Consider the following 12,083-nt stretch of genomic DNA (forward strand, 5'->3'; position numbering starts at 1 on the left):
ATCTTTTAAAATTCAAGGTATACAATAGCTTTCATGGCAGGAGTTATTTAATTATATTATTTTATATATGATATTGTTTCAAAATTTTTTATAAAATTTTAAAAACTCTAATGAGTAGCCGAGGAAAATGCCTAATAATAATAATAATAATAATAATAATAATAATAAATTCTCGTATTAAAGAGTTCATCACTCTCTTTCTCTCTCATACTCCGGCAGCAACAACAGCGATGGGTTCCTCTGGGCGGCCGATCTCGCAGGAAGCGTTCGACGCGCTGGTGGCCGAGAACATCTCCGATCTCTTCATGGATCCCGAAGAGGCCCTCGAAGATGCCGTCCAAACCCTCACTCTCCAGGGTGTCCATCTCTCCGGTGAGTCTCCCCTCCTCTCTCGACCTCGCATTCCATCCATGGCGCTAATTTCTCTTCCCATTTTTTAGGGATCGTGAAGTGCGTTCCTGGAGTAAATCGCGTGGAAGACAATCCCGTGATGCGATCCTTGGGTGGTTTAAAGAAGATGTCAGGCCGGTTGGAGTGTTCGGTGTTGGAAAGTTCGGATATTGATGAGATGGTGGAATTTTTCGATGAGATTTGTAGGTTGTGCTCATCTGGAGCTGATAATGCGTCGATTTTGATGAAGAATGGAGGGATTGAGTTGTTGGTTTCGTTTTGTGGTGCTTGCTGTAGGGAGGACCGTGACACTTGCCATGATGGATCTGAGAGAATTCTGATTTCTGCATTACGGGCAATGAGTTCTGTTCTTCGTGGTAAGGATGCAAACTTTTCCTTGGTTTTCTGGCTTTGATTTCTATTGACAACTAGAATGTGAATTGTAGCTATGTTCGTGATTAATAAGTGTTATAGATACTATGAAGAAGCTTTTTCATGGTGTTATCACAGTACACAAGGAGGCAGTAGTGAGGCTTAAAAGTTGTTTGTTTTGGAATTATGTTGTTTTGGGAGGTGAAATGAAGTTGTTTGTGCATGGTGAAAGGAATACTAGTTATTTCAATTACTCTTGGGTAATTATTCAATGGTCTTGGAATAATGTATCTCATACAAAGTTTTTACAAGAAGGATGGGGATTAAAAATCCAGAGACATCTTATTCTTTTAGGAAACCAAATTCTTTTTCTTAGTTATTGTGGTTTTGTAGTCACGTTCTTCCTCTCAATATGATGCATTTTTTGACCTTAATTTTATTTTTTCTTCATATGTTCAATTTGATCCAGATAACATGAATTTTATAATTTAATTTGAATAATATGAATATTATTTGACTTATTGTTTTTTTAATTAGACCTTGGGTTGTTTGGGGAATATCGTATTGTATTCAGGAAGTGGTTTAATGCTTGTATTTAATTACACAGATTTTCAAAGTAGAGAAGCATTCTGGCGTGGTGATGGTCCTAAAATTACAATGGACATTCTAAGGAGCAGCGATGACCCCAACCTGCTGGATTGTGGGTTCTCTGTTGTTGTGGCTGCTGCAACTGGTAATGAAATAGTCAAGGAGGCGTTTGTGGAACTTACAATTGAAGAATTATTCTTAGATATTTTGAGGGGACAACCTAAAGGTGCTGTACCAAACTTATATGATGCTATACGTGTCCTTCTCACTCCTGATGATAACCGTGTAGCGGCTTCCCAGGTGAATAAATGATTGAAATTAGTGCTAGCATTGTATCTTAGACACTCTTTCTTAGCATTTTTTTGTTCTTTCATAAGCCTCCTTCCTACCTTTTTATGCTCTCAAAGTTTCGCAGTATTGCATCCAGCCTTAGATAAGTTGCTTTTTTCACTCTGTGCTTTACTTGCTCATTTTGTTTAGAAAATAGATAAATTTGATTATAATTTTCTTTTTGATGAGAAACAGATCTTGCCAATACCAAAAATAAAAAAATTAAAAATAAATAAAAAATAATAATTGGAATGTGTTTGTTTATGACCACTTCTAGTAAAAGGGGCCCATTTGTGTGAGATTGTGATGTGGTTTTGTGTATTCCTCACCATTGTTACATTGTTCCTCTTTATTGGTGCATATATTCTTCCATTTGTGCTTGTCTCTTTTCATGACTGAATAATAAATTCTAAAACTGGTAATTCTTGCTGGAACTTGATAGAATTTGGATTTTTCTTGAAAACTTATGCAGCACAATGATACTATGTTGTATAAATCTGAGTTTGTAACATAAGACAGTACATGATGCTCGATTATTCCTTTTGCTCAATGTTTTTGAATGTTCTCTTTGGTTGTACACACAAGGAAAACCAATATAAATTCCAACAGACTTGATGTTGTGAGTAAGACATCACCTTATGTGAAGTTTATTTTTGTTTATACCATGAGTATCCATATATGTCAAGGAGTTAAAAATGTTTTTATAAAATAGAATAACATACAGAATGAACTGCTTATTGTAATTCAAGTTATATAATGAATTGCTTATAAGTGTAATTCTCTAATATCCTAATTATCTAAATAAGTATTTCAACTATGTTTCTATCTTAGAGTGGTAACCAATATTCCTATTGATTTAAGCAAAACCTTCAACTGTTGAAGACACTTGAATACTATTGTTCTGTGTGGTCTTTGGAACTGGTCTTAATTTATTTTATAAATTAATTGTGTGAAAGGTTTCATTGGTACCGTTGACAAGTCAGCATGGGTACTTTATTTTCTTCATTCTATTAATTAGCTATGTCAATTTCAGGTCTATGGATATGCTCGAAGATTTGCTAAAATTGGAATTGCTGATGCTCTTCTGGATGCTTTTCATGAAGGGATTGGTTCTTCTGGTTTGCTTTCATCTTGTATTGCTTTAAAGGCTATTGCTGTCAATGTAAGTTCTCTCAATTCTATCTGTTGTATGCAGCATTTAGTGAACTTCAATACTCAGCATATTTTCATAGGATAAAATTGGTTGTGTGCAAGATACATTGTGTATATCCTTTATCATCAACTGATGCTAGATTGCCAATTTCTTATACCACAACTGCTGACAATTGGTATTCATTTATGCCAATACTTGAATTTATCTTATGTATTTCCCTATGCCTTTCCTCCAATGTTCCTTGCATATTGAAGAGTTTGGCCCTTTTGGCTGCTTCAACTCAAATTTTTCTACCTTACAGGATGAAATTTGCAGATCCATTTCCTCAAAAGGTGGCATTGATGTGATTCTCCAGTGTATAGATGATAGTAGTGTATATAACAACAAGGCCGTGGCTAAAGCTTGTTGTTCTTTGCTCTCTAAGGTCAGATTGAATTGACTTGGCTTGGATCACAACTAATGTGCTTTTGATTGAAATTACTTTTTAGGTTTGGAGTATCATGCTAATTGTATGAATTTCTCTCTTCTTTGAAGTTAGCAGGAAGCGATGCAAACAAGAATGCTATTGTCCAGAAGAACGGTCTGGATAGGCTAATCAAACTATCATCCAAATTCTATGATGATCCATCTGTCTTACAAGAGGTAATCAATTTTCGTGTTCCAAGAAAAGCTGCCATGGTGATGATAATGTTCGTCAAATATATGATCACTTTGTATTGTGTATGGCTGCAATTGTGGATACTAACATTACTATGACCTTGATTTTGTAGATTATGTCCATCATCAGTGTGCTATCATTGAGATCTCCTGAAAATGCTTCTCGTGCACTTGAAGCCGGGGCTGGAGATTTGGCAATCCAAGCAATGCAGAAATTCCCTGCTGCATATCAGATGCAGAGACAAGCTTGTTACATGATTCGCAATCTTGTGGCCAGGAATCCAGAAAATAGGTATGACAAAACTTGTTTGGTTGTGAGTAGCATTCTGAATTTTGGTATGCTACCTTGAGCTATCAATCATCACCACTTGTTAACATTTGTAAAGTGAGCTTTCTGATCTTTCACTTAAACATGACTTGTGTTCATGATATCTAGTCCATTAAGAAACCAAGTTTTGTAGATGCCTAGTAATCTGAAATAGATCTTGAAAAGGTCTGCTCTGGTTAGAGGTTCGTCAATCTCATTTTGTGGAGACCTTGATTAGCATCTGAAATGTTGTATAACTAACAATTTTACTGAAACCAAGTTTTGTAGATGCCTAGTAATCTGAAATAGATCTTGAAAAGATCCATTCTGGTTAGAGGCTCGTCAATCTCATTTTGTGGAAACCTTGATTAGCATCTTAAACTTGTATAACTAATTATTTTACTGAAACCAAGTATTGTAGATGCCTAGTAATCTGAAATAGATCTTGAAAAGATCCACTCTGGTTAGAGGCTCTCTTCAATCATATTTTTCAGAAATGTTGATTAGCATCTGAAATGTTATATAACTAATGATTTTACAAGAAATTACTCTATTTGTAAAGACAACTTGAACAATGGTTTTGGTTGCCACAGGACCATTCTTCTCAGTAATGGTATTGAGAAGATCATAAGAAGAGTCAAGGGCAGTCACGAGAGCTGCAAAGAAGCTGCAACCGATGCATTGAGAGACATCGGTTTAGATGATTACAATGCATAATCAACGCCCCTCGTCCCAGTATTCTCTGCATTTCTCATCATTTGTTCCTCACTTTACACCAAGCTTGTTGTTTTGCATCTCGCAGTGTATTCATTCAAGCTGGCACTCTTTAATGTGGATATGTTCATGCTCTTATTTTTTGGAGATTGTTTGCTGCTTGTCAGTGAATTTTGTAGTTTTTAGTAGCAGTGTGTCTATATGGAGTTGTTTGATCTTTGGAAATCATTAACTCTCTCATTGCATTATAAATCTTTGAGATTGTTGCAGGCTAAGGTTTCTTGTGAACAAAATATTTTCCTTCTCTTAGAATGAACGTTGTGATTTCTCTATTTTATTGTTTGCATCCATACAATTATACAAAGGTGTGAATTATGTCCAGATAATTGATTCTCTAAAATCTATAATATTTCATAAAAGTAATATCAGTATTGACTATATGCTAACTATTTCATTCTTCAAAGTTAAAACTAGCACTTTCAATGCTATAATGACCTTTATTTTATTTTTCCATTTATAATTAGTTCAGAAACATTTTATCATTCCTATAGTTAAACATAAGAAAAAACAAAATTATAGACAAATAAGTAGGAAATTAACTGTAACTCACAGATATTCCATGAAGTTTTTCATTAAACCTTATTTTTAGAGTTTGTAATTCAAAATTATTTGTGAAGTACCAAATGGCTCATAGCCTAATGGTACTTGACGTTTTGTAATTTAAAATGTCTCGAATTCAAGACTCGTTCGAAGCAATAATGGTAACAGGTCACAGATTGTGGGTTCGAGCTCGCAGTTTAAACTTCTTATCCCCGACAGAGAGTGCATGGATTGGACTATTAATTCTTAGTCTGTGCGCACATCTCTTATGTATATAGAGCTTGTTGCTTTCTTTTAAAAAAAGTATATATTTGTACAGTATCTATTTAATTATAGACAAATTAAAAAATAATTTGGTACTTAAAAAATAGGTATAATACCCGAATTAGTCTTTCTACTTTTCTCTCTCTTCTCTTTTGGTCCCTCTATTCAGAAATGCGTCATACTAATCCCTCTACTCTTAAAAATGACCCAATTTAGTCTCTCTACCATTAATCTCTTCTAGTCCCTCTATTCTTGAAAAATACAGTCAATAATTGGCCTATTTTAGAGTAGAAGGGAGTAAATGAAACAGATTTTAAAGAGTGAGAGGACTACTGGAAAGCGTTTACGAGTGGAGACCGAAAGAGAGAAAGTAGAGGGACTAATTCGGTATTATACCTAAAAAAAATATGGAGTGATAAATGAAAATGAGTCTTGTAATCAATTTTTTTTCTTTTTTAAGCCCTTATTTATTAAAAATTACTTTTAAATACTGAAACAGATTGTTGAATCTCTACTCATAAGTCCCCAGAATAATTACAAATTATTTAAGATACCCAAAAAATAATAAGACCAAAAGGAGGGGCCTATATATAAATATTTCCTCTTTCCTCTGTACTCTTGCTCTACTGAATCGGAGGCGCAGTAGAGAAGTTGTTCCAGTTGTTCCAAAGCTCCATGGCTTCGTCCATGTCCTGCGCTCGTCTCGCTTCATGGACTCTCGCCGCGCTCATTCTCCAGATCCTTGGTCCTTTCCCTTTTCGGCATCGGCTTCTTTCCCGTCAAGCCCAACCTCCCATGGAATCAGGTTTGTTTTTCGATCTGTTTTTCTTGTTTTGAGAGAAAAGATCGGGGAACCAGTCTTGGGAGAGGAGTTTCTTGAAACTATTTACTGAAAGTTAGAGTCTTTTACAGTGGCCTGGAGAGTTATCGGGTGCCGAGTTGCGACGCGGAAGTGAATGCTGAGGCGGTTGATCTCCCACCTGATCAGCTTAAATCGTTGTATAGGGTTGGTTCTTGCCTCTGTTCTTTGCGTTTTTCTTTTTCTATGATTCTTGATTTCATTTGATGTGACTTTTGATTTTGGTGGAAGGTCCGATATTTTAGCTTTTTTGAATTTTTACTTGAGAATTTTATACCCACATAGAGAGATTAGCTTAAGACCTATAGATTGTGTTCATAAGAGCAAGGTTTCAAACCATTTTTGATTAGATGGCCAGAGTTTTGCTTTAGGGGCCTTTTGATGCTCCAGGAGGACAGGATTTTGATCGTGAATGACACTTTTTGATATGTCAAATTATGATTGAAGGGAAATATAACAACTTTACGGACTGTTTTCATGTAATTAATGCCACATGCGAACGAAAATCCAACAATCTTGTTCAAACACTAATATAGTTGGCAATTGATGTTTGGATATTATCTTGATCAGGATATGAAGAGAATTGCAAGCATGCTAGTTTCTTGGAGCATAGTGGGAAGCATATTTATGTTACTAAAGTGCTAACTTTTTGACACACTAATATCCAATAACACATTTTTGAGAGAAGGGGAATGGATATTTGATTCGCATCATTATGGCTTCATCTAACTGTGGCATGTTAGCTTGGTCCTTGGATTTTTTCATGATTATCTGTGCCATATATTCCTCATAGAATCAAAACTATATAAGTATTTATTTTTGAATTTGTCCTTTGGCATAAAACATAAAGATATTGGGAGAGTCTCCGCATATATTTTCATTTTTCCGTTGATAGTAAGATAGAACATTTTTCAGTTTAGTGTATCACAATTTTCAATTGAAATAATTTAATTCTCAAGATTTTAAATCCAAGTTATGACATGGAATTGCTTTTCATTGATGTGGTTGTGCATTATTTTCCACATAGTTCTGCGCTTATTATGCTTTAGACATACCAGTAAGTGGATTTATGGGATTTGTTATGGGATTATACTACTGTGCCATGTGGTTATTGGGAAAACTTCTTTGTTTGATGTCTTTTGTGAATAAATTTTATGTTTCAGCGGTTGGTGATTTTTTTAAAATTTTTGTAAATTTTTTTATATTGATGTTGGCATATTGTCAAAAACTGCTCTTTTTTTTTCTTTCTCCCTTCTGAGTTAGATAATTTTCTACTTTTTAGTAACATGAATTACATTTCTAAATGCCTTGCTCTTTTTTTTGTTGTATTAACTTTGATTATGGATTAATTGCAGCAGTCAGTTTTGTACAAAATAAGGCTTTAATGTTTCTGGGTGCTTATCCTTTAAAATTTTTTCAGCTTTATTGATTTGTTGTTTGGATCTATCCAATATGTATTATGATCTGAAGACTTTTTTCATAATTTCCTAGTTTCTTCTTGGAATCATTTGCTATTACTTGCCTATGTCATTGGCCTGATCCTGCTTTGACATTCCTTCCTTCTGATGAATGTTTTTTTTTTTGCTATAGGATTTATCTAAAATGCCTCCGACATTTGATCGTCTTGTACTGATGGTATGTTTCAACTGTTCAACAACAGTTGCCTTCTGATGGATAGTAAGTTTTTTGTTCAGGTGGTATACTGTTTTTAGTTGACTGGGTTCATCCTTTTTCCTTATTAATATATCCTGTCAATTTAGGTTGTTGATGGGTTACCTGCTGAATTCATTTTGGGTAGAGGTGATAGCCGTCCAAGTAAGGCCATGATGGAGGCGATGCCCTACACACAATCTTTGTTATTGAAAAGAGAGGCAATAGCATACCATGCAAAAGCTTCACCTCCTACTGTGACCATGCCTCGACTAAAGGTCATATATTTTATTTTGTGTGTTTATAGTGTTTAAGTGACTTGAGACCCATATGTCTATATTACAGGCTATGGTTTCTGGTGCGATTGGAGGCTTTCTAGATGTGGCATTCAATTTTAACACCCAAGCCTTTTTAGATGACAATCTACTTGGTTAGCACGGATATTAATTCCATAATATGATCTTTTTCCAGAAGGACAATGCTTTTCTATTATTGGACATTCATGTTTCTCAATCTATCATGTTCGCAGATCAGCTTTATCGCATTGGTTGGAAATTAGTGATGCTTGGGGATAATACATGGATTAAATTGTTTCCAGGTTTATTTTCAAGACAAGATGGAGTGAGCAGTTTTTTTGTGAGTCTAAAACATTTTCATAACTGACATACTTTGTGGTTTTTTCCTTGTCTACTCATATGTTTATTAGATTTGTCTCGACATTAGCATGACAAAAATGTTGATGAATCTAGTTAGTGTGGGAGAGCAAAAAGGGAATATATATTTCTCATTATACAACATAAACTTATTCCTTGGTCAGTTAAGATAAAATATTGCTATAATTTCTATTATCAGACATATATTGATTATGGCCATTGTTTAAAAAGGCGATTGAGGCGTACGCCTCGAGGCGCGCCTCAAGGCGAGGCGGTGGCGGCTGCCTCGAGGCATACGCTTCCATGGCCGGTGGCGAGCTACGCCTCGACCCGGGTGAGGCGCTCCGCCTCGAGGCTCGTCGCCTCGAGGCTCAAGAGGCGTCACGCCCCTCAGAAAGCAACAAAAAAATGGCTAAGAACTAAGGGCCGAAGGGGACGGTTGTTGCGGAGGTCGGAGAGGATGCGGGAGCACTCGAGGTTGCGAGCTGGCGTCTTTGAGCGGGCGCGTCTTTGAGCGGGCGCGTCTTTGAGCGGGTGATGATGGTGGCGGCAGGCGTCTTTGAGCGGGACACGCCTTTGAGCGGATGATGATGGTGGCGGCGTGGGCTAGGGTTTACAAATCAAACCATTATCAACGATTCAACGGTTGAGATTATTTGAAAAATAAAAATTAATTATATAATAATATATCAAAATGTTAATAAAAATTATTAAAAATATTTATAATTTAAATAATATCAATCATTATCATTATCAATGGACGATGGAGGCTAGGGTTTTTACAAACTTATAAATTATAATCATCAAATCATTATCCATTAATTAGATTATTTTAAAAAAAATTAATTATATAATATATATATTAATAATATATCAAAGATGATAATAAAAATTATAAAAATATTTAATATGTTTATAATTTAAATATTAATTTAACACTAATAATTAATATACATTAACCATTATTCTTTATTCATTATCTACAAGTTATGATTATTTAGTCTATATTATGAATTATCATTTATATTTTTTAAGTTTTTGTTGAGGCTTACGCCTCGGATCGCCTCGAGGCTTACGCCTCGCCTCATAAGAGCAAAACGCCTCAAGTACGCCTTTCGCCTTTTTAAACCTTGATTATGGCAACCCATAAACTTTGTAGCTTATTGAAAACATGGTTTGTTTACTTGTCTGCGGTTTTTGGATGAGTTATCATTAAAGACTTTTGGTAATGTTAGCTTCTGAATTATTAGTTAAGCTTGCTATGTGTCTTAAATGGAATATCATGCTCACTGACCAATGAAAGGAGTCATGAACAGAGATTTAAATGATTGTTTTCCTGTCGGAGTTAGCTTCCAGATAATAGATTTTCAAATGTCTGTATATTTTAGTGATCTAAAATGTATAATATTGTACTTGACACTTTTAGCAATATTCCCACTTTTTGTATCCATGTCTCATTTCTGTATGTTTATTTTATTATCTTATATCAGTAAATGCGTGTCATTTTGTTCTCATTCTAATGCTGAAGCTCTTATTCTTATCATCTTTATTGCTTAGGCCTCTTTTTTTATTTTTATTTTTATGGTTCATTGTCACTCAATCAGGTAAAGGATACAGTTGAAGTTGATTACAATGTCACTCGTCATTTGGAGGCTGAGCTTGCTGCTAATGACTGGAGTCTTCTGGTACCAGTCTATATCACTTTTGCTTCCCTAGATACATTTTCGTTGAAGCTATTACTTGTTAACTCATGTCTTCTAATAAAAATAAATTGATGTCAATATTTATCCAGAGTACTATTCCATTTTTACTTTATCTCTGTTAATATGTGATAATGTTCAATTCCTGAGCATGCATATTATTTTTGTAATTTCTATTCATGACTTCTATTGCATTGGTGGTGGATGGTACATGCAATTAGGCAGTAATATCAGTTTATGCAAGTTGTTAGAGACTCATATGCTGTATCCATTGTGTATGAGTAATTGGGTATCGCCTTTAATCACCATTGTGAGTAGGCTGTGCTATATTCACATTTTACAATATTGCTCCGGAAGCTTTAGCTATGAATGAAAGAGAAACTTGAATTACGGAACCTAGTTTGACAGTCACCTAATCAAATACTAGTAATTGATTTTACTCCTATATTGCTATTGCAATTTGATTATTTGAGATCATGGCACATGCCTAAACTATGTAGAAGTATGAAGTGTATGACTTCTTGTGGTGCATGTTTTCATTTACTTCATTGACACCTCCGTGTAAATGCCTATAAGAGAATCTTTGCTTTATATGGAGATTGTAATGCTGTGCTTTCCTAACCTTTGTCTGAAAAATTGGCACATTGGTGATATTTTGGTCATGTGAAAGCTACATGGAACTTCAAAAATTCTAAAATAATGGTATTTGGTTAGTAACAAATGAAATTCATTATGAGAGCTTTGAATCTGAAAGGCTTCTTCTCATGCGTGGTGAACATAGGTTTTCTTTAAAGATTTTGGTCATAACGCTTCAACTTATAATAATCATAAGTCAGTGACAACACTCTATATTAAGGACATGATCCTTAATATCAATGTTTACCATATAGAACATTTTAGTCATATATCGTGATTTACATCAACCAGACAAGACTTGCTAGGTTTATATATATATATGTATGTATATATATATATATATATATATATTATATTTTCCATGATCTGAATTGGCTTAGTTGGCCTTACTAATTAGATTGCCTTTCATCATGTGAAAAGTCACAGGGTTGGAAATTTGATTAATTTGTTGATGTATTGTAAAATTTTATAATGAGTATGATTGGCTGGTGAGACGCATTGCATTCAATCTGTATTGTCTGAGTAGCTTTTATCCATTAGTATCTTTCTCATTAAAATTCTTCTTCTAGATTCTTCACTATCTTGGCTTAGATCATGTTGGACATATTGGTGGGCGGCAGAGGTAAATCTTCTGTTTTACTTGGTAGTATCTTATCTTTGTAGTATTTATCTTCTACTAGCATTTTGAAAATTTGAATTGTGAGATTATTTGGATGTACTCATGTACTTTCAGTAAGTTGATGGCCCCAAAGCTAAATGAGATGGATGAAGTTATTAAGACGATTCACACACGGCTAGCTCAAGAACAAGACAATGTTGACAAGCGGACACTCTTGGTCTGTACTTTGTACCTAGTTTTGATTTACTTATCTGTCAATTCTTTGCAAAATCAAATAGTACATTAGGATAACATAATTGTGAAGGGTAACTAATTAATAACAAAATTCTGTTAGAACGTAATTCAACTTGTGCATTGTCATGGTGGTGATGGCAAACTAGAGTGTAATGAGTTTCAAGCAGGATCCTGTTGCATCCTACAAATCTATATTAGCTGAATCATGTTTAATCCAAAACACAATATCAGCGTATGTTAGAACTGTTTCTATATGAAATTTTTTTTTATTATGGATGCTTGAATGGCATACTTTTGATATTTTAATCATTTAACTCTTGTCATATGACCTTCTAGATGTTTAGCAATGTAACTGAA

The 12,083-nt window shown here is 34.6% G+C and overlaps 2 protein-coding genes across 2 annotated transcripts; both read left to right on the plus strand.

Moving 5' to 3' along the window:
• Positions 1–210: 210 nt before the first annotated feature.
• On the plus strand, positions 211–4,827 carry LOC120254566 (armadillo repeat-containing protein 6). Its single transcript, XM_039262660.1, has 8 exons — positions 211–372; positions 441–767; positions 1,370–1,650; positions 2,714–2,842; positions 3,135–3,257; positions 3,368–3,475; positions 3,604–3,782; positions 4,391–4,827. The coding sequence occupies exons 1-8, from the start codon at positions 231–233 to the stop codon at positions 4,512–4,514; spliced, it is 1,413 nt and encodes a 470-aa protein (XP_039118594.1). The 5' UTR covers positions 211–230; the 3' UTR covers positions 4,515–4,827.
• Positions 4,828–6,008: 1,181 nt separating this feature from the next.
• On the plus strand, positions 6,009–11,709 carry LOC120254565 (GPI ethanolamine phosphate transferase 2; the record flags this gene model as incomplete). The annotated part of the gene is made up of 9 exons (XM_039262659.1): positions 6,009–6,180; positions 6,288–6,381; positions 7,825–7,869; positions 7,995–8,162; positions 8,230–8,314; positions 8,414–8,505; positions 10,142–10,222; positions 11,443–11,495; positions 11,607–11,709. Coding segments are annotated over exons 1-9 (816 nt in total), but the record flags the coding sequence as incomplete, so codon positions are not given.
• Positions 11,710–12,083: the final 374 nt, after the last annotated feature.

Source organism: Dioscorea cayenensis, unplaced genomic scaffold (assembly GCF_009730915.1).
Source record: "Dioscorea cayenensis subsp. rotundata cultivar TDr96_F1 unplaced genomic scaffold, TDr96_F1_v2_PseudoChromosome.rev07_lg8_w22 25.fasta BLBR01000505.1, whole genome shotgun sequence".
NCBI lineage: Eukaryota > Viridiplantae > Streptophyta > Magnoliopsida > Dioscoreales > Dioscoreaceae > Dioscorea > Dioscorea cayenensis.